At 48.8% G+C, this 23,701-nt stretch overlaps 1 protein-coding gene across 1 annotated transcript in view; it reads left to right on the top strand.

Annotated features, from left to right (window-relative positions):
• LOC135921231 (nose resistant to fluoxetine protein 6-like) overlaps window positions 1–23,701 on the top strand; it is a gene marked incomplete at its 5' end in the record, with an annotated part of 119,101 nt that overhangs the window by 59,553 nt on the left and 35,847 nt on the right. Inside the window, 2 exons of the mRNA XM_070529432.1 lie at window positions 19,990–20,106; window positions 21,831–21,963. Coding sequence (XP_070385533.1) covers window positions 19,990–20,106; window positions 21,831–21,963 — 250 coding nt within the window. The remainder of the gene's footprint in view (window positions 1–19,989; window positions 20,107–21,830; window positions 21,964–23,701) is intronic.

Here is a 23,701-nt window from a genome sequence, read left to right as displayed (position 1 = left end):
GCTCCGAAACGAGCAGAAAAACTTGCTCCGACTCCGCCATTGGAATTCAACATCAGTTCCGCACAGGTTTCACTGAACACAACGAGGTGAGTGGGCTTCTTGCATACAGGGGTCTTGACCCAAGCAGCCGCCTCTTGATCCAAGAACTGACCCCATAATCAGTGGCCGCCGCGTCTGTCCATTGACCGACGACTTCTGGCACCCGTGAGACCACAGCTGCAAAGCGTCTTTTGCCAGGAATTACCTCGCTCCAAGTGGCCCGTGGCGGCGACGGCGAATCCACTAACAATACTTGGTCCGCCGACCACGTTTAATAATAGCGGCGCCGCGGCACATCGTCGTCTCTACAAAACGAGTCGCCGCAGCAGGTGGGGAAAGGTTCCAAGGTCGCTTCTGGGAAGCTCGCCACCTGCGCAACTGCAGCTGACTGGGAAAATTTTGTAGGTCGGTACCCTTGCAGGCCGTTCGTAACACATTCAAGACGAAAATCACTACAAGCGGGCTATTAAGGAGAGCGTATTAATTTCGCCAAAGAACCTACGCTGTTGACTTTGTGGGAACAGCGTCGACCCCGGTTTCAAATGAAATTGCATCTTCATGGCATCGATGGCGGACCGATGATTGAACACCAGAGGCGGAGTCCGGCGGGGTGGTGCGACACCATGAGGGGGGCGTGTTGTTGTATTGCAGACTATGCGACAGTTCCAATTGGCTGACAAGAAGGACATTGAATTCTCTGGACGAGCTTAAGGGGGAAATGAACTGCTTAAAAGGCGGAGCTTGAGTGTTCGGACATGTAAAGACTTTTGATGTAGAGTGTGCTTCGAGAATCATGGCACCTGGCTCGGTACCAGCCATGGAACGTTCGTGGCCGCTCGGACCCTCGACTTCACAACAAGAAGTACCGACGTGACGTTTTTGACTATTCATTTCTTGCATTAAATGAAGGTCTTGTACCTGAAAAAATACACTGGCAAGTCTCAGAGTGACCTAAATATTTTTGTGACGTCTTTTCAGCGAACCAGATTCGACCTAAATATTGTTATAACATTTTTTTCAGCGAACCAGATTCGGTTTCGGTTTGCGGGAGTGTAGTATGTGTTGCGATGTCATGACGCAGAAGTTGGTCACGTGTGCACAGCACATCGAGAAGTTTTGGAACACGCTCCCAGTGGCTCGGTAGTCTGCTGTGCTGTTGCTTATTGCGCGGCACGATGTTATACAAAACGCCATGCTCAAAACGCCGACAACGCTGCCTGTCGCCAAGGCTGCGAAGCGTAGGCGGGCTCGGGCGAGCACTGCTCCCATCAATGCGCGTGCTTTCATGTTTGCGTTCTTTATCGTCATTTAACGCTTCCGTCAGCCTGCAGCGATGTCTTGAAATAATTGTTGCGTAGTTGGGTGCTTTAAAACGTACAAAAACTCGCCAGGTGCTCGCTTAGTTTCCGGTGCTGCTTCACGAGCAAGAGCGACGGTGGCGGTGGATCGCGGCTGTTCGACAGAGAAGATAAGCAATCGCGCTAGGTTGACTGCAATTTTAGATTGATTACTATGTTTTTAATATTTTTCTTGATGTCGCTGCGCCTTTAGTGAACGCTTCCGCGTTTAAATTTAGATGAGATTATTACACTATGGGGTTTTACGTGCCAAAATCGCGATCTTATTATGAGGCGCGCCGTTGTGGAGGACTCCAGAAATGTGGATCCCCTGAGGTTTTTTGGCGTGCACCTAAATCTAAATACACGGGTGTTTTTGCATATCGCCCCCATCGAAATGCGGCCGGCGTGGCCGGGATTTGACTCCGCGACGTCGTTTAACACTATAGCCACCAAGCAACCACGGCGGGTCATTTAAAATTGGTCGCCTCGTCTACAGTCCAGAAAATACAATAAACTTTAGGTTGATGTTGCTGATGAGACAAGATGCCCCCTTTCAACCAAAAAAAATGCGAAAAGCTAGACCGGCGAATGCAGAGAGAAGCTGTGGAGAGAGAGAGGAAAGGCAGGGAGGTTAACCAGAGCAACACCTCCTAGACAAGAAGGCCTGAGTGCTCGGCGAGTGACGTCACGGAGAAGAGGCCAACGGCACGCTCGGGGATACGGGTTGAATGAAGGGATCGCGGCTTGGTTCACCTAACAGCCGTATGCTTTTATTGACCACTCCACACTGTTTCTTCAGTCTAAACTGTGGAATGAGCAGCAGGCACATTACAAAGCATTTATTTAGAGGCACAGGTACAAAACAGCTTTGTAAAACATGTGCAGGTATTGATTCCATAGCGTCTTTATAGCGTCGCGCTTTGTCGTCTTTGTAATGTACGTTGTTTGTGCATTATAATAATTATTATTATTTATTATAGCCCACACTTCATACCTATTACTTCAAATAAATTGAATCCATAAAAACTTTTTCTTCCGTATTTTTGTACTTATGGTTTTTATGGCGCAGCAATGATGAATGTAGCACTCTATTAGCTTCACAATTGCGTATGAACAATTTTATTGGGGACACATGTACTTATACCAATCTAGATTATGCTTAAATGAATAATTTCGCTGTCGACTCACAAATTACCACAGTGCGCTAATTTACAACTCAAATAAGTATAGAAACGGAATATAAAACATTCGTGCAGCTATTTACAAGGAAACAGCTGCCTTATTGCGCAGAGTTCCAGCTTTTCTCTTCCTTGCCTTAGCATTTGCATCCAATATTTTGTCATTCATCTTGCAGCAGTAGTTCTTCAATAAAATATTCGTGCTACACTGCAAAAGGTGCCTTAACACAAATTGACATTTGTGTCCATCCTCACAAGCGTCGAACTCTGAGGAATCATCACTGACGAGCAGTTCAAGCGTGAGGTCAGTGACTAAACGACGTTGGTTTGGCAGATTAGTAAATTCCTCTTCCTGAACGTAGACTTTTTGCTTGTTATAAATTGCATCAGGTCTTCTAAGTTTAGAATCTTATCCGCTTCCTTCTCCTTGCGGAATGCTTCAGCAGACGCTTCACACGCTTTCTTCAAAGAAGCAGCTTCAAGACGCATGCGCTTGGAATCAGAATCCTCCCTCGAGGTGCTTGGCTTCGAAAGATAGGGTGGACATTGAGGAAACTTTGATGGTACTGCGCCTGGGCGAAGACGCAGGCGTGAAAGTGGTGCAGTGACGGTGTGCCTTGTAAGGTGGTCGAGGTGCGAGAACTCCCGCACGATGTCGGCCTCAATGAAGTGAAGTTCAGAAACCTAGAAGGAAGTTAAAGGTTGTTCTAAATTTTATTCTATCATTCATGATTTAAAGGAACTTTCTGTAATTGAGCAATTAACCTTCCCGTATTTTTCAAAAGTAACTATTTAAAGAAGTGTTGACCATCTTACCCGGGAGTGCGGTGATACAATGAAATCTGCACGTGGTATCGCCCTAATCCAGGCACTCTGGGCTTCTTTATCTTGCGGCAACTTGGAAGACGTGATTTTTCTCCCCCGATTTGTAATTGCTCCGGCAATTGGGCACGCAGCACTTATTAGGTATATCTTCACATTCCTTATTATTATTATTATTAGGCATATTATTATTATTAGGCATTATTAGGCAGATCTTGAAATACTCCACATTCCAGGGCAATGAAGACTCGCGGTACACCCAATCGCAAGCACAGCACAAGTGTTGAGACTGCATGTACTGGTCACCTCTAGAAAAAAATGTGCGTTCGGAAGCATGCGGCAGCATGGCCGAGCATGCCGGGACATGTTTAACCGCGAAGCTATTCGAGGAGCGGCACGGCTCCTGGAACTAATCGAATTGTTGTCGCCGCCGTCGTCGCCGCGGTCTTCTCCGAATAGCCGGGCTTAACTATTGTATATCTTCCGCGCTTCATATTCAACACAGGTACGCCGCTAGTAGCTTCGCAGCGCGCTGCACGGAACTTCTATGTTGGCCTCTTCTGCGTGACGTAGCTCAAGGGGAGAGGGTCAGCCAGAAGGCCTTAAGTTCTCTAGAGGGTGTCGACCAGAGGCGAGCTTCCGGTTTGCTACCCTGCACTGGTGTGGGCGATATAGTGTTTATAACGACAACAAAGAGCGAGAGGAGAAAGAGAAAGTAAAAGAAAGGAAGAAATAAATAAAACAGGTAAGAGGAAAGGCACTCCAATCAAAGGCGTTCACACAGGCCGATCGATCTCAAGAAACAGAGTAGTGCTTCCATGCCCTTCTGATGAGATGTCGAGTCGCGTAGAAGTTGTAAAATTCTTTCATCCAGCAGAGGCTGGTCGTCCAACTGGTTCAGCACGACGGAAAGCGATTCTTTCTGCACACTGTACTGCGGGCACTGGCATAGAACATGACGAATGGCGAACATTGCGAAGCTGTGAAGCGCTCATTGTGTTTAGACGCTTTGAACAAAGGGCTCCGTATTAAAAAGCAGGTGACGGCACCTACAAAAAAGCGTCACGTAATCTCCCATGCGTTGCACGGAATCGGCTATTAATAGCTCTGCCTATCGATGGCACTGAAATGCGACTTGCGGCGTATAACGTTATGTGTACGCTCGCCTCAGCTATCTGCATGCTGGCTGTACAACCTGGCGTCTGTGTACATTAAAGGCTTTTGACAGGGCATTCAACCTCGTTTGGTCACCTCTAAAATACCACTTCGCGGTAAAGGGAAACGCCTGAACTTCGAAGCCCTGGGGCGCTATAACGTAAAACTATTCCAGACATTTCTATTCCAATTTTGCTATCAGCCCTCCACGATTGGTCAAAAACTTTTTTCGACCACCCCCACTTCACCTGTCTGTCACGCGACGTCACGAAAACCGCGATAGCTCCCCATCTGATATGATGTGTACACACTGATTATGCATGATTTGAAAGAAAAAAGAAAAACAGTTATTTCTGATTCAAATCCTTTTCGCCATTAGCCCTCGGCTATTGGTAAAAGTTTACTTGTAAAAAGATGCATTATTATGCCGAACAAAGCTGAATTTTCTTCGGAATAGCCGCAGGCTGCCCCGTTCCGAAAGGAATAAAAGATGGCTGCCGCCGATCGCTGAGACGCTGGCTACTTGCACCTGCCGGAAAGCATGGGTGTATATGTGTATAATAAACCTTCTTGCGTGGCCGTGTAACGTTTTCGAGCCCTTTCGGCACGTTTACTACCTTATTCTGCCAACTCTTCTTTGCTGAGGGTCAGTTTTAGCGTCGTTCTTAAGCTTCCATTGCATGCCGCCGTGATTTTCGACCAGCCACCACAAGGTAAGTAAAGGAAAGCCGACCAATCGCAGACGCCGGCACCACCCTTTTCATCCGGTTATCGATTTTCAGTGCACTGGCTCTACCCCAGTGAATCCCTCTCCACTTGAGCGTTCTCCTCGCCTCTTGTCAGCCAATTAGATACGACGAGCCGCTCAGTGTAGACAATGTGATTCGTTTTTCAAGCAAACAAAAGTGACCTCCTATGAACGAGGAGAGTGTTTGATTGGTCTCTACAGACAACTCTGTGGGTGACCGCCCGTAGCTTACGTAAATTTGACGTCAGGAGATTGGAATAGGAACATATTGGAATAGTTTTACGTTATATGGCCCCTGATGTCTGCAACTAATGCAGATTCACTTAACCCAAGTCATGCATTGTGGTCAATTCTGAAACTTTCATGTTTATTTTGTTGTTTTCTTTTCTCGCTAGTGGCGCTAGCGAATGCCTGTTGTTTTTTTCTTCTTTTGCATGAAATGGGTCAATATATGTTCATGTTCCTTCACTCCAGTTGTCTCTGCTTTGAAAATGGTTTCAATGTCGCACGTGGTTTACAAGAATTATTTAATGGCAAGCTCTGTATTTGCTTTCAAAGTGTTAATATTGTGTCAACGTATTCTTTTAACTATTAGAAAAGCGCTGCGTTGGCTATTCAGACTCGGGACACTACAACAGGCGATACAACATGCGGTTTAATTCTGTATTTGCGTGTGAGGGTGATACTAGTAAAAATGGTGGAGACACTAAAAAATAGCATAAAATATAAAAGCAATATACTCTTGGCTGATCAGGCAGGCAAATGTTCAGCTATAGCGTCTTCTGATATCTCACGTGTGTGCTCCCGTGAAATCATGGAAAGTCTCTGCTTGTTTACCGATTGAACATATTGACACGTGTATTTATATTTATCGGGCGACCAGGTTTCACCGCCTAACAAATCTTATCGCACAGCGCGGGACGCGCTTGCATGTATCCGAAGTTTCTGGAAAGTTATCGATGCTTCTATCCGCAGTCTGTTGTTGCCGAACCTTGTGTTATCTGATTTATTCGCCTGACGCGAATGATGTAGAACTTTATGGAAGGCACGCGGGTCCCAACGATTAGTCTGGAACATTCGACGATTGTGTATAAAAGCCGACGCGCTTGAACCGCTGATCAAATTTTCGACGATCGCCGACTGTGTTCGCCGCTTTCGTTGTGCTATAAGTGTAGCCTGTTCTGTGGGCACAGGTTCGCCCAATAAAAGGTAGTTTTGTATTCCACCGTACTGCTTCTTTCTTCGCCGTCACTACCACGTGACATCTGGTGGAGGTGCTTTACGTCCATGTACCGGACGCCCCCGACAAGCCGTAATACAAGCCCGGACCGCAAAGACAACACCAGCGCCGTCCGGGAACATCGAGCAAGCCGCCGTCTTCAACAGCTGCCCCCGGAGCACGGACTTCTACCTGAGAAGATGAAGAAGATTGTGGACAAGGCAACCCCACTGGCAGCCCCAGCATCCCCCATCGTGCTGCAGCAGCCCAGGGAACCTCCGACGTTCCGCGGATCAACATTCGAGGACCCGGAAACCTGGCTCGAAACGTATGAGAGGGTCGGTAAGTTTAACAGTTGGGACAGCGACGACAAGCTGCGGCATGTCTATTTCGCATTGGAAGACGCCGCCAGGACGTGGTTCGAGAATCGGGAAGCCACCTTAACGACGTGGGACCTTTCCCGAAGCGGCTTCTTGCACACGTTTACAAGCGTCGTGCGAAAAGAGCGAGCCCAAGCTCTACTAGAAACCAGAGTGCAGCTGCCAAACGAGACGATCGCAATCTTCACGGAGGAGATGGCCCGTCTTTTCCGGCACGCCGACCCGGAAATGTCGGAGGAGAAAAAAGTTCGCTTCCTGATGCGCGGCGTCAAGCAAGACCTTTTCGCCGGACTTATTCGTAACCCACCGAAGACTGTGGCTGAGTTTTCTGCAGAGGCATCAACGATCGAGAAAACTCTGGAGATGCGCACCCGGCAATATAACCGCCAAGGGCGCACGCCGCAGTATGCCATCCAAGGACTAGGTTCGGACGACCTTCAAGAGACCATCAGGGCCATTGTGCGCGAAGAACTGCGCAAGGTCCTGCCTTCGTCGCAGCCTCAAGTGGCCTCTATCGCCGACATCGTGAAGGAAGAGGTGCACCGATCCCTTGGAGTTCCTGAGGTGCAACCAGAACCACCGCAGCCGGAAGCAATGACCTACGCCGCCGCCGTCGCCCGCCGTCAAGGCCCCCCTGCGCGACCGCGCCAAGGTCCTGCAACACCGCAATTCCGTCGTCCACCGCCGCCGCCGCCAGCGCGCCCACCCGTCGCCCAGCGCACCTATACGAGGAAGACGGACATTTGGCGAGCCCCCGACCACCGCCCGCTCTGCTATCACTGCGGAGAAGCCGGCCATGTGTACCGCCGATGCCCATACCGCGACATGGGACTTAGAGGGTTCGCCGTCAACGCGCCGCGTCCACAGCTTGGGGAGCGCCCACGTGACATTGCCGATTACCTAGCCGCCACTCAGTGGAACTCTCGACGACCGTCCCGTTCGCCGTCACCAGGCCGCTACCTGTCGCCGCAGCGCCGTCCATACACTGGCCCAGCCCGGGGCCGCTCTGCGAGCCCATACCCGGAAAACTAAAAGCAGCAACCGATGGAGGTGCGGTTGCTGTTCGTCGAACTGACGAAGATCCTCCGCCGCCGACGAAGACGACGAAGAGACCATCTCGACGACATAACGACACGCCGCCGTCCCGACGAAGTCTGGAAGCCAAAACTACACCGACGAAAGACGACTTGACGACGCGACCTTCCAACCTCAGTTCAACACGACGCAGCCGTGATCCAACGCCAAGACCTGACTGCAATGCCAGACAAAGAACAACCGACCTCGACGTGCTCCTCGACGGCCACGCAGTCACTGCCTTGGTCGACACAGGGGCCGATTACTCCGTAATGCGTGGACACATCGCCGCCCAGTTGAAGAAAGTTAAGACCGCATGGGAAGGCCCTCAGATTCGCACCGCTGGAGGACACCTCATCACGCCGACTGGGATCTGCACGGCAAGAATAACCATTCATGACCGGACTTACCCTGCCACCTTCGTTATCCTCCAACAGTATTCACGAGACGTCATTCTCGGTATGGACTTCCTGGACCAACACGGCGCAATCATCAACCTGAAGTCGAAGTCAGTAACGCTGTCGGAAGATAAAGCAATGCCGCCGGAAAGCCCTCGTAGTCACCACGCCTTGAGTGTGCTCGAAGATCAAGTGAGCGTCCCGCCTCGCTGCAGCATCGTAATTTCGGTCAGCACCGAAACACCCGCTGACGTAGAAGGCGTCATTGAAGGCGACCAACGTCTATTGCTAGACCATGAAATTTGCGTCGCAAGAGGGATCGCTCGACTGCATGGAGGGAAAACTGAAGTGTTGCTGACAAACTTCAGCCAGGAGTTCAAGCACATCAACAAGGGCACGACGATCGCGTACATCGAGGAAATTCTGGAAACAAGTAATGCGTTTGTCCTCTCGGATTCCGCCGCATCTACCCCGACGACCATGGTTCCCGAACCAGACTACGACATTAATCCAAATCTCCCTATGATTAAGCAACAGCAGCTCAGAAGTCTGCTCCGACGATACAAAGGCTGCTTTTCGACGTCATCGAGGATTCGACAAACACCAGTCGCCAAGCATCGCATAATCACCGAGGAATGCGCTCGCCCACTCCGTCAGAGCCCTTACCGAGTTTCGGCGCGAGAACGTGAAGCTATAAGAGAACAAGTCGACGAAATGCTGCGCGACGACATCATCCAGCCGTCGAAAAGCCCGTGGGCATCCCCTGTTGTTCTGGTAAAGAAAAAGACGGAACCCTACGTTTCTGCGTCGATTATCGTCGTCTGAACAAGATCACGAAGAAGGACGTATACCCCCTCCCACGGATAGACGACGCATTGGATCGGCTCTGCAACGCTAAATACTTCTCGTCGATGGACCTCAAGTCTGGCTATTGGCAAATAGAAGTCGACGAAAGAGATCGCGAAAAGACCGCCTTCATCACCCCAGACGGCCTCTACGAGTTCAAGGTTATGCCATTCGGACTGTGCTCGGCGCCTGCAACGTTCCAGCGCGTGATGGACACGGTTTTAGCAGGATTGAAGTGGCAGACCTTTCTCGTATATTTGGATGACGTCGTCGTCTTCGCCGGAAATTTCGACGTTCACCTTAGGCGGCTGGCAACAGTACTAGAGGCCATCAGGTCATCAGGACTTACTCTGAAGCCGGAAAAGTGCCGCTTCGCTTACGAGGAGCTTCTATTTTTAGGCCACGTCATCAGCAAATCTGGAGTCCGCCCCGACCCGCAGAAGACAGCTGCCATAGCAAAGTTCCCACAGCCCATCGACAAGAAGGCAGTGCGTAGATTTCTTGGCATGTGTGCCTACTACAGGCGATTTGTCAAGAACTTTTCACGCATCGCTGAGCCGCTGACGCAGCTAACTAAATGCGACGTCGAGTTCAAGTGGGAAACACCGCAGGCCGAGGCATTTCAAGAACTCAAACGACGCATGCAGTCGCCGCCCGTACTTGCGCACTTCGACGATCACGCCGATACCGAAATCCACACTGACGCCAGTAGCCTAGGCGTCGGCGCCGTCCTGGTCCAGAGAAAAGATGGACATGAACACGTGATAGCTTACGCTAGCCGGTCGTTGTCAAAAGCGGAAGGCAATTATTCTACAACCGAAAAGGAATGCCTCGCCATCGTTTGGGCTACAGCGAAATTTCGCCCTTACCTATATGGCAGGCCATTCAAAGTCGTCAGCGACCATCACGCCTTGTGTTGGCTAGCGAATTTAAAGGATCCCTCAGGACGGCTGGCACGGTGGAGCCTCAGACTACAAGAATACGACATCACCGTAACATACAAGTCCGGACGAAAACACTCAGACGCCGATTGCCTATCCCGCGCCCCCATTGACCCGCCGCCGCAAGATGACCAGGATGACGACGCCTTCCTTGGAATAATAAGCGCGGAAGACTTCGCCGAACAACAACGAGCGGACCCGGAACTTAAAGGCCTCGTCGATTATTTGGAAGGGCACACCGACGTTGTCCCCAGGGCATTCAAGCGCGGATTATCTTCCTTCACGCTTCAAGACAGTCTACTCGTGAAGAAGAACTTCTCGCCAATCCGCGCCAATTACCTTCTTGTTGTCCCGTCAGGGCTTCGTCCAGAAGTATTGCATGCCCTACATGACGATCCGACCGCTGGACACCTCGGATTTTCCCGGACACTATCGAGGATACAAGAAAAGTATTATTGGCCGCGCCTGACCGCCGACGTCGCCCGTTATGTCAGAACATGCCGAGACTGTCAGCGACGCAAGACACCGCCGACAAGGCCAGCCGGATTACTACAGCCAATCGAGCCTCCTTGCCGACCATTCCAGCAGATCGGGATGGACTTGCTGGGACCCTTTCCGACGTCAATAACCGGAAATAAGTGGATCGTCGTGGCGACGGACTACCTCACCCGCTTCGCTGAAACAAAAGCACTGCCGAAAGGTAGCGCAGCCGAAGTGGCGAAATTCTTTGTCGAAAACATCCTGCTGCGACATGGCGCCCCAGAAGTCCTCATCACCGACCGAGGAACGGCCTTTACAGCGGAGCTCACCCAAGCCATTCTGAAATACAGTCAGACAAGGCACAGGAGGACGACGGCTTACCACCCGCAGACGAATGGTCTTACGGAGCGGCTGAATAAGACCCTCGCCGACATGCTAGCGATGTACGTCGACGTCGAACACAAGACCTGGGATGCCGTCCTGCCGTACGTAACATTCGCTTACAACACGGCGGTGCAAGAAACAACACAGATCACGCCGTTTAAGCTGGTATACGGCAGGAATCCGACGACGACGCTCGACGCCATGCTGCCCCACGTCACTGACGAGGAAAATCTCGCCGTCGCTAGCTATCTCCAGCGCGCCGAAGAAGCCCGACAGCTCGCCCCCCTGCGGATCAAGAACCAGCAGAGGACCGACAGCCGACACTACAACCTCCGACGACGCTTTGTCGAGTACCAGCCCGGTGACCGTGTTTGGGTTTGGACCCCTATACGCCGACGAGGACTGAGCGAGAAGCTTTTGCGTAGCTATTTTGGACCGTACAAGATCATCCGACGTATTGGTGCACTGGACTACGAGGTCGTGCCAGACGGCATTTCGCTGTCACAGCGGCGCCGCTCACGACCTGAAATTGTCCACGTTGTGCGGCTCAAGCCGTACCACCAGCGTTGACGAACTTTGGGACTTCGCGTAACTGACCTTTGGACTTTATTTCTTTTCGTTGTTTTGTTACTTATGTTTAATAAGTGTCCCTTTGTGTTTCGCTCTCTTTGTAGCATCGGGACGATGCTTTTTAAGAGGGGGGTATTGACACGTGTATTTATATTTATCGGGCGACCAGGTTTCACCGCCTAACAAATCTTATCGCACAGCGCGGGACGCGCTTGCATGTATCCGAAGTTTCTGGAAAGTTATCGATGCTTCTATCCGCAGTCTGTTGTTGCCGAACCTTGCGTTATCTGATTTATTCGCCTGACGCGAATGATGTAGAACTTTATGGAAGGCACGCGGGTCCCAACGATTAGTCTGGAACATTCGACGATTGTGTATAAAAGCCGACGCGCTTGAACCGCTGATCAGGGGTGCTATGCAGGATGCGTCGAGTTTCTCGTTCACCCGAGTTTTGCCCGAGTTTGCTCGACGGCAGTCAGTGAACGGAGATAGCGCAGAACGCGCCGAAGGTGCAGGCAAAAAAAATATGTAGACAAAACGCCGCGTATGACAGCATAAGCGCACCCTGCGCGGCACGCTGCTTCCACGTTTCAAGCGCAGAAGACGGCGCAACGAAACGCGCCAGCGCCACGTATTGTTATCAACGGATTATCGCAACTTAGCGATACCGTGACTGCCCCGCTGTCTATCTGCACACTTGCCGTGAGCCGTTTGCCACGCCTTTCCCGGGCGCGTCAAGGGCGTGCCTCATCTTTCGGGCGCTATCTATCTATCCTCCATCGAATGCGAACGGGGTACATGCGGCGCATTCTTGCACCTACACTTTCATTCAAATGAATACGTTAAAATACGACAAATAAAATAACGCACATTTTTATTTCTTTAGGTATCTGTTTTTCGTTTTCAATGCTAGGAATTTGTGATGACAAACGGAGATCGAGCAAATTATTAAATTTTGCACTTCTTGCCGCGAGTGGCGACAGGGAGGCGAAAGCTTAGAAGCGGCACATTGAAGCGGGTCGCACGCACGAGGGCGTTCATACGGTGATAAGTCGCCTAGGGGCGCTGCAGTGCTATTCTCAATAAAGTCGGTCATGATCCATGGAGGGTCATGGCCACTCTTTCTCTATTAGGGGAATAGAAACGCAGCGCCGCGGTACGGCTGTTCATCGCAGGCGCTTCACTAGGCTATTAAGGCCCCCGCTTTACCAACTAAAAACGACACAACAGCTGTCGCTGTAAAATGGCGGTATGTTATTTTAGAGTGCGTAGTGACGCAGTTCAGTGAAAATGTACCAGTTTATCTTTGTGCGCGAAGCCTCTGCGATACATTGCGAAACGTGCGTGCTTCCCCAGCGACAGAATTCATCGCTTGTCATCGCTTGCCCAGTGAAGGCGCCTCTGAGCGCATGTACGCAGTATATGAGTGTGTTGTGCAGTCGAAGGTGCTTGCCGATTACCTCTGCTGGAGCCAGCAGCGATCGCAGATGGATATCGTAACGACACCGCAGCACTCGCATTTTGGCAGGTGAGGGCTCTTGTGTGCAGTTATGAAATCAGATTTCGAACGGAGAGAGGTGTTGGAACTGTTGAGTGCGCAGTGCTTGTGATGAAGAAATGCCATTGCACTGGGCCTAGAAGAGCGAGCGATTCTCGGACGCTGATCGTGTTTACGACGTTGTGGCTCCATTTCATCACCGATGACAGAGCAGCCATCTGAAACGACTGCTGCAATAAGCACTCCTCAGCATCGTCGTCTCCCTCGACGCCTTGCAAGCACCTACAGTGACGTGCCGATAATTATTTACTGTGCGCTACGCGCCGCAATGCAGGCAATGAAACCGTGTTGTGCGGCTATCTCAGCCCGAGAAGATGTATGCCAGCGACAGTCAACGCTTTGTTTTCGATAGTGGTGCTCAGTACATCACCGATGACAGTGCGTTGTGCGTGTTTTATGTCGGCGGTCAAGATTGTTGATGCCTCTCAGCTCGACACCGCGTCGCTGTTGCCGGAAGATAAGTTGGGCGTGGCCCAACTGTAGTGGGTGCGCGCGCAATAGTTACATGCCTCGCGCGGGGCGTGACCTCTGGTTTTGATTGACAGGCGAACTCGTGCTAAACTCGTACATCGCGAAACCGCCTCCGAGTTCAACTCGGGAACATGGCGGCGGTAGCAGCAGCCTGTTTCATTGCATCCAGCGGCAGCAAGCGTCAGTAAGACCGTCCGGACCCGTTCACCTGCATGACCGACGGGGAGTTTCAGCGTCATTTTCGCCTGTCGAAGACATCAGTGTGCTGGCTGTGTGACGAGCTAGGCGAAGACTCTCGTCTGCGGAGACAGCGTGGCGGGCTTCATTCGCTCACCGTCGTAGAGCAAGTCATCTGTGCCCTCCGTTTCTACGGGACTGGGAGTTTCCAGGGAAGCGTCGGCGCCGAGCGTTACATCGGACGCCATCAAACTACTGTTAGCCACTGTGTCAGAGATGTGTCTGACGCGCTTATCGATGCGGCAGTGCGTAAGCGGTGGCTAGCTTTCCAGAATACTGCGGCGGAGCGGGCATATATAAAAGAATGCTTCCCACTTCGTGGGAACATTACGAACGTAGTCGGGTGTGTCGACGGAACGTACGTAGGAATTAAGGCGCCTTCAATGTCAGCGTTACTGTGATTAACAGACTTTTTCGCTGGTTGATCACTTTTTGTCGATTGTTCTACTTATCTGTCAGGGTGCCTTCCAAATGGCTCACTTTCTTGGGAAAGGGGTTAAGTACAAATAGATAAATGGATATCACTAATTGTGTGAACTAACCTATGAATCCTAATCTCATAAAGAACTTGGGGTTCTTCATTGGTGAAGTTACTAAGTATGCACAATGCTGAATTTTGGTCATGCGTAATCTATCGGCCGCACTATGAAACAGCGAGGCATTGCACAATTTGTTGCAGCGCGAGATGTGGATGTTGCACCAAGTCGGTTGTGCCTATGCATTTGTGGCGAAATGAAAATGCATTGAGAATCTTAGTGTGTTGGCTTGCATGAAGAAAATACTTCAGATTGTTTGCTCTGTTCACTGTCGATGCATGTGCCAGAGGTTCAGTGCATCTTCTTTTTTTCGGGGGGGGGGGGGGGGCAGCGTTATTCTGGATGGATAAATTGTATATTTTCGTCTCATAATGGGGCTCTAATTCTTAAGCATTAGAACAATGCACATCCGATACTCTGCAGAACTCTCTGTACGTGAAGATGTCATGAACCACCAAGGCATTATTACATATCGGGAGAAATGTGGTGCAGATGCCAATGAAAAGTGGGTCTTTAACCTACCATGATAAAAATAAAACTTGCAGAGCAAATAGACCATTTGTACAGCTTTAGAGCAATGATTACACAAAACGTGATATGCCCAAACGAGTAAACACTTGCCGCATTGCCAAAGTAGGCTGAGCGACATGCAGCATATATTGGTATTGAACATGTCTCGTAACTGTTATTTTTATTGTAAGCCCTCGCTGTCACACCTTTCCCTCCAGCACTCCCTTTACTGAAACGTGGCACTGTCTTTCCATTGCTGTCATGATGATAATGGTAACAGCAGCAGCAAGGCTGGTTAATGCTTGCCTCTTTGATTCCTGTGAGTTTAGTGGTAAAGAATATGGCACGTTCATACATACAGCTGTGCTGCAAAATTTAACATTTGTGATTTTTCGGAGAACTAATTTGTGTTGGGAAATTTCAGAGATGTGCACCATTGTGGCCTAATAACTAGAGCATTGGTGAGGTTGAAGACGGTGTATTGGTATAGAAGCTTGAAGTTTAATTGCACAACAATTCGGCGAGACACAAAGAGAAATACACACAGCAGAATGCTTTGCTGTGTGTGTTACACTTCTTTGTGTGCCGTTGAATTGTTGTGCGATCCAACTTAAAATAGAGCATTGGGCTTCTTTGGTGCAGGACCGAGGAAGTGTGAGCTATTCGACAACATGCCAGTGCCTTGCCACACACTTATGGAAGTCGGAAGGTTTGCAAACAAAGCTTTGCTTTCAAATCCACCTGCTCATGTAATACAAGCGCTGATTGAAAGAACCATCACACAAAAATAATGGTGAAATCAATGGCCTGTGAAAAGTGTAATTTGTATATAGACACTGTTGACATAATAGGTGCCATACCGGTGCCATAATAGGTGCCATACCGGCCTCAAAATTGTACTGGACAGAGCAGTTTGTTTCCTATGTGAAGCTCGACCTCCCATTACATGCTGTGCAAATAACCAAGCTCAGTTTGTTTTGACGTGCTACACAGCATTCACTGTAATCTGTTTTTGATTCTAAAGAAGTGCCAAACACCACCTCTTTTTCAAGGACGTCATAGGAATATTTGGCGAGACCTTTTGCAGCCCCTCATAATGGAAGTGTGGCCAGCCAGCTTTGCTTGGATGCCTTTATAGATTTCTGCTCCTGATCATTGTGTGCTATCAAGTTGCAGAAGTCTATGCAACTGGTGCAAGGCATTACGTGTTTCTGTAGTCGGATACAACTTTAGGAGGCTGTGGAATCTGCACTTTAAGGCAGGTGAACACAAGCCTGCACCAATGGGCACGCACTCGAGACTGATATCGCGCCGCCAGACAGACTAATATTGCTCGTTGGAGAGGGACTATTTCTTTAGACGTGTAGGCATTCGGCTGCTGCGCTTTGGTCATCTGGGTGGGGCCTCTCCTGTCTTCTGAAGTTTTATCCGACTGTAAAGGATGCTGCTTTTCATACAACACAAAAGGACAAAGTGTACAATTATTTGGCCTATGAAATGGATACATCAGAAGTGTGCTATGGAAGGGCTTAAGATGTGTGAAATATGGTACATGCAATTATAAGACAATGTTAAAGAACATGTGGTATCGAACATGCATGTAATGGCACATTTGAATCGGGGAGTGTTGCAGTCATACGCACAGTCTATAGGTGATAGCATTATTAAGCTCCTGCTGTTTCCTTTCGTCATTGTGAATTACACACACCGTTCATCTTGTGGCTAATGAACACGCACTGTATTCTTGCACATAGAAAGAACAAACAGCATGATGATGTGTATGCTGCATTAGTGTATTTTTTATTTACATGGTCCAAGAGTGGCACAGGTTGTCTTACGTTTTTGCCTATTTTGAAGGGACACAAAGTGCATGTTATAAGTCTCCTAATATGCACAGCACAATGTTTACTGCAATAATTTTATTCATGTTCTTGAATAATAAACAAAATATTAAACTGAAAGCTCCTTTATAAGGTGCCTTCTGTGGGCTCGACAGGAGAGCAGTGAGGGCACCGATACTACTGTTGCGGAGCAGCCCTCTGGACCTTTGCCACACTCTCAAGAGCACGTGCCTGGCGCTCGCCTACTGCCACCAGGCGGTTGAGTGGCTCCAGCAGCAGAATGTTTTGCTGCAAAAAAGTGTATTGGAATGAATCAGCCACGTACAAACCATTATTTACAAAGAAAAATGCTCGTTGCACTATTAGTACTAAGTGCCCTTAAATGTGGAAGCCTCTAGTGTAGTATGCATAGTAAAACAATGCGTTGGGACAACATTGCTTTATTTTTCAAAACTGGGGTTTTCTTTTTCAGAGCCAATTGTTATGTTGATTAGTGTGCCAGCAGCTGAGGTGGCCCTGCACCTTCACGAGTCTCTACTGTCAGCACCACAAACCTATTTTTGTTCGCTGCAAAACAAATGCCTCACCCTACAATCCCGTTTTATACGAGCTGATTGCATCCTATGCCTACAAACATCATATTCTTGACCCATTACGCAATTTTCCACCATCCTTGGCTGTAGTTCTCTCTCCTTGACATTCATTCTGTAATGCTTATGTAATCACCTATGAATTGGCAAACCCGCCGTGGTTGCTCAGTGGCTATGGTGTTGGGCTGCTGAGCACGAGGTCGCGGGATCGAATCCCGGCCACGGCGGCCGCATTCCGATGGGGGCGAAATGCGAAAACACCCGTGTGCTTACATTTAGGTGCACGTTAAAGAACCCCAGGTGGTCTAAATTTCCGGAGTCCTCCACTACGGCGTGCCTCATAATCAGAAAAGTGGTTTTGGCACGTAAAACCCCAAATATTATTATTATGAATTGGCAACAAGTGATCGAATACCTGCATGGCCTGCCTGCCGATTCCTTTCTTTTTTAATCTCAACTAGCATATCAGTTGCCACGGTTTACTACGCCACTGTCTTCCTGCCTTAATGCTATCTGCAACAATTTTTGTTACTTCGCTTTCTACACAGTCCTTGACATCTCAAGTTTCTTTGTTAACGTCCAGGTTTATGTCCCATATTGCATAACCGGTGGAATGCAATGATTCTAGACTTTTTTCAAGGATATCGGTTACGTGGCGATCACGATTCGGTAATGCCTTCCATGTGCTGTTCAACCCATGAAATTTTTGTATAAGTTTCCTGCTTTATATCAGTACTTGCTATTGATATTTCACTTGGATAAAGATACTCTTCCATAAATTTTCTAGCTTAATGTCACTCATGAATTTGTGTTGCCTCACCAAGTTAGTGAAGGTTACCTTCATCTATTCCATATTTTCGCGGGCCCACTTGCACGTAAAAGCACGAACACTCATTGGTTCTCACTGCCTTCTTTAAACTGCTGGACATTCAGTTCGTTACTACGAAAGTGACTTAATCCGTGCGCTCTTATTATGCTAAATATGAAATAGTAGAAATATACTTATCTGCAGTTTGTCGAAGTCTCCTTCACTGTGTTGGTAGCGAGATCCATCGTCGGTACCACCTCGTCGCATCGTAGCTATATAGGATGTCTACCTTTTGCCCACACTATGTAATGTTCGTGACGCTCGCCATCACGCAGAGTGGAGGAACTCGGCGCACTCGCAGAAGCAGCACCGGACAAGTTGTTTCTTCAGCACTTCGCCGTGAACAGTAGGTGCGCGTTGCGATCTGTAAAATCGCCGAAGCTATTGGCGGTCTTACCGGGTGCACGGGAAGATTGCCCAGGAGGAACAGAACTATCCAAGAAATAGTGGCCTTCGTCGAGCCTGATCACTACGTCGCGCACTGCAAGCTCGTTGTACGGGTTTGTTTACACTGGGCATCGCCGATGCTTAGCCGCCATGCTCGCCCGATGAATGTATGTGATGACGCCACCACAGCGTTCCCTCGTGGTATAATGCGAAGCGTACTAAATTACAAATTAGTCGAATGTACATTCAGTGTACATCTTGTAAGCTTTAAAATGCTGTTAAACCACGTTAAACTAACTAATAATATTGTACTAAATGCATTTGTTTTATAACTCGCTTGTGCGTGTAATGCACTCGGTGGAACGACAAACAAGTGAAAGAAGGCGCGACCATGCACCGACGGTACGATCACGTGAGCCCCAGTTTGTCGACCGCCCAGAAGGCAACGCCCAAGGAATGATAGCCAGCCAGAGTGAATCTAGATCAACCAATGAAACTGGAGGCTTGTCGAAAGATAAACTGTGTCTCGGTACCATTCGTGCTTTCATCTTGGGGTGTCGCCAGAGCTCGTGAAGATCCCGAGTTTCGCCAAACTCGACGCATCCTGCATAGCACCCCAGATTTTCGACGATCGCCGACTGTGTTCGCCGCTTTCGTTGTGCTATAAGTGTAGCCTGTTTTGTGGGCACAGGTTCGCCCAATAAAAGCTAGTTTTGTATTCCACCGTATTGCTTCTTTCTTCGCCGTCACTACCACGTGACAATATGAAATTCATGCTGTGCAGACAGTATTAAGACGAAAGCATAAAAACAATCAACCGTTAATTTTTGCCGGAGTCATATATGTGCTATTTTGCTCAAGCTAATCGTGCTAGTTTGCAAGCTTTATCGTCGCTGGCTTCTCACGTGGCCGCGCCTGTACGAGCCACGCATTCGCAGGCGCGACGGCGCTCCCTCAACCTACTACAGAAATACACAGCATGTAAACGAATCAAGTGTGCGCATAATGAACGTTGATTCACGGGCCAACAAATGAAGCCATTAGCGGCCGGGACGTTGTAATGAAAGCGGCATATTGGCCATGAGCTCCACTTCGTAGGCAAGCTTGTTGGTGCTCATCTGCGGCAAGCACTTAGCGCGTAAGGAGACAATGTCGTCCTAGACAGCCGTGAAGTCTGGCACATGTCCACTATTGTACAGTGCAATTTCCTCGCGCACACATTATCACCGCAGAAGTAACTATCTGGGACGCGCACAAGCGGCAAATCGCACGCACATACTTCAGTCATGCCTGCATGCAGTGGAATCAGGCGTCTCCGACCCGAGGCCCGCCTGCGGTTCCAACGGCCGCCTCTACGCGGCTTTCAGTGGCGCCTCTGTAGGCACAGCGCATGGCCTATACGCCTTTCATTTTGTAGGAAGCCAAGACTGGGCCTGTTGCTGATCGCTGTGCTGCTGCTGGGAACGACGAGCTTCACAGCTGTCTACACCGCCATCTACGACTATCCAGCAGCGCCGTACATGTCGGACATAACGTAAGTGTGCTTTCACAGCGGTAATATTCGCAGGACAGTGTCTTTTCGATTAAATAGTTTCGATAATGTATTGTTTCTTTGGAAACATTGCCGTGAGGGGTGAAAGTTCCCGTTCAAATTTTTTTTATAGACGCACACAACACACTTCTATGAAAACTGGAGCAGGTGCATATTCTTATGTGAAACGACCGGTTGAACTTCGTAGCCAAAACGTAAACGTGAACTATTTTGAACATTCAGTGCTGATCACGAACCTTGAATGAGAATGTAGATAGCTTTTCTCATCTCCTCCTCTACCCTTTCAGCTCTCTTGCCGGTCCTGTTAATCGCATAACCCCCTCCGTCTGTGCTGGCCGGCGTTCAAGTGTCAGCCGCTTGAGTTAAGCAACTACAGTGCGGCCAGCAGTAATTTCATTCCTTCCTATTCCTAGCGCACTTTAATGACCACTTACCTGTACAACGAGCTAAGCAACATTGTGGTTATTGCTTCCGTTCAGAATCATTGTTTGACTGCAAGTAGTGTCATTTCATTTTAAACACTGAAATCATGTCTTTTGTTTATCGTACGATCTCTTTTTTTTTTTTGGTCATTTCACATGGTTGGCATCGCCCAATGGTATTGTATCTACGTTGAAACCAGGGGCGCTATAATGTAAAACTATTCCAAACTTTTCTATTCCAATTCTGCTATCAGCCCTCCACGATTGGTCAAAAACTTTTTTCGGCCACCCCCACTTCACCTCTCTGTCACGCGACGTCACGAAAACCGTGATACCTCCCCATCTGATATGATGTGTACATACTGATTATGCATGATTTGACAGAAAAAAGAAAAACAGGTAATTATGATTCGACCCCTTTTCGCCATTAGCCCTCGGCTATTGGTAAAAACTTTTCGGGCTGCACCCACTTCACCTGCCTGTCATGCGATGTCACAAAACCGCAAGAACTCACCACGTCAAAGTGACGTGTACGCGATAAAGATGTATTAATATGCCGAACAAAACTGAATTTTCTTCGGAATAGCCGCAGGCTGCCCCGTTCCGAAAGGAATAAAAGATGGCTGCCGCCGATCGCTGAGACGCTGGCTACTCGCACCTGCCGGAGAGCATGGGTGTATTTGCGTATAATAAAGCTTCTAGCATGACCGTGTAAGGTTTTCGAGCACTTTCGGCACGTTTATCCCCTCATTCTGCCAACTATTCTTTGCTGAGGGTCCGTTTTAGCGTCATTCTTGAGCTTCCGTTGCATGCCGCCGCGATTTTCGACCAGCCACCGCAAGCTAAGTAAGGGCAAGCCGGCCAATCGTAGACGCCGGCACCACCTTCTTCATCCGGTTATCGACTTTCAGTGCAGTGGCTCGGCCCCATCGCATCCCTCTCCACTTGAGCGTTCTCCTCGCCTCTTGTCAGCCAATTAGATACGACGAGCCGCTCAGTGTAGGCAAAGTTATTCGTTTTTCAAGCAAACAAAAGTGACCTCCTATGAACGAGGAGAGCGTTTGATTGGTCTGTTCAGACAACCCTGCGGGTGACCGCCCGGTGCTTGCGTCGGTGGTTACGCAAGTTTGACGTCAGGAGATTGGAATAGAAATATATTGGAATAGTTTTACGTTATAGGGCCCCAGCATCTAGTTATGTAGCTGTTTTGAACTATTTCCCCATATTTACAGAGTAGGCGCAGGCACACAAAATCTACAGATGGCTACATTGTTGTCTTTTTAGGCCCCTGGATAAGATGAACGACTTTATGGGCTACGTGTACGTGAAGCCGTACTGCCGTATGGGTCCATTCCTTGTCGGCATGGCAACCGGTTACGCTCTTCACCGCACCCAGGGGTCAAGCATCATCAGAAAGGTGGGTAAATGTAGTGACGACTACGAGACTTGACAACGGAAATAGTTTTTGCAAATTTGATGAACACTTGACACACACGCGCGCACGCGCACACACACTGTTTGCCGTTCGTCATTTTCAGGTAGTTAACGCAAGCTAGAATTAACAATGAACACACAATATGCTCCCTTACCAAAAACAGCGGAGAAAACATACAAGGAAGAAGAAGACACTCGTGTCGTCTTCTTGCTCGTCTGTGCCTTTTGAGCTGTTTTCAGAATGAAATTTAACTTCGTAGCCCACGCCAACACGTTACTGATCAAGTCGCTACTTGCGTCTAATTCGCATTTTCTGTCGAGATGACTATACCTGCCCCTGCCGTTGCTGCCTTTTTTTTTTTTTGTCAGCCATCGCATGGTAACGCAATTAATGTATGCCTCTTCAAGGCAGAGGCTCACGGGAAGACGGAGACGAAGTGATCAACAGCTATTCGTCTAACAGGGGATGCCTCCGGAGCCAACGGAAAGACTAGTGGACTTGTTGAACTGTTGGCCCCATGACATCCCCTGTTCGACCACTGCTGTATAATTTACGTCTGTGTCACATATTTAATTCGTTTTCTTTCCCATTGTCGTCTGTCCTATTTGTATTTCGCCTATGACAAGCCCTGTTTCGCATATGTCATCACTATACCACATTTTTTTTTTCTTGCACACTACGTTATTCCTTCCATCAATAGGAAAATTTTATTTTTGCTTAAGTGTTGATGATGTTCACTTGCCGTACTCAACGACCGAGCCATAGTCCGAGGTTAGGGTATAGTAAAACAATGCTTACTGTTGAACTACGCTGCATCAAAGGCCGCACTAACTAACCGGGTGGGGTGATCACATACTACATTCACAGTGTCAAATTCCTCCATATTCTGGCCGAGTCCTGTGAAAAGATGTTTCGTTATACCGACAAAGAAGAGAGAGAGAGAAGTCAATGGGCTGAAGTTACCACCTGTACCGAACCAGCATCATCATAAGTATGCCACCCTGTGCCGAATCTTTCGTGCTTCTTCATTGGGTGTGTTCCAAATCTCTGCTTAGACCGCTACTTTGTCGTCTTGGCCGGATTGTTATATTCCAATCCTGACTTAAGCGACAAAGTCGGCAGCTTCGAGATAACAGCATCAAGTCTGCAATGGCACAGGCTACCTTGCTGTCCAGCAAGCAGAAGACACAGACGAGTGCTGTTATGGGAAGAAGCTGAATGGAGTCGGGCCTAACGTGCTTCGTTAGGAGTGACTTACGCTCGATCCGCAGGGCCTTTCGCGCGCCTTCCGCACGTCTGCAGATGTGCGAAAAACTGTACATGTCGCACAGAGGTGCACAAATTTCGGTTTGCACTGAAAGTTGCGCACCTGTGCGCGACATGTACCGTTTTCCGCAGATGTGCGGAAGGCGTACGGAAGGCCATGTGCGTTTAGCATAAGCCGCGCCTTAACAAGACTAAACATTGTATTGAATGCCCGTAAACGCCACTGGTGTGTGAAACTGTAAGCGAGAGTGCTGTTTAGGCTAGAGGGAAAAGGCGTGCTTAGGAAAGTGGTATGCTCGAGCCGTCAAGCTGCCTAACTGTTATGTCGTCTTCAGTGGCGCTGATTCAGTTTCAGTTTATTCTCCATTAAAAAAAATAACACAATGAGTAAATAACAAATAGTATGCAGACAAGGGTTCCAATGTCAATGACTGACTAAAGAGAAAAAAAAAGA

The sequence above is a fragment of the Dermacentor albipictus genome, unplaced genomic scaffold (genome assembly GCF_038994185.2).
Source record: "Dermacentor albipictus isolate Rhodes 1998 colony unplaced genomic scaffold, USDA_Dalb.pri_finalv2 scaffold_21, whole genome shotgun sequence".
In the NCBI taxonomy this organism is placed as follows: Eukaryota; Metazoa; Arthropoda; class Arachnida; order Ixodida; family Ixodidae; genus Dermacentor; species Dermacentor albipictus.
This window is presented reverse-complemented; position numbering and strand designations above follow the sequence as displayed.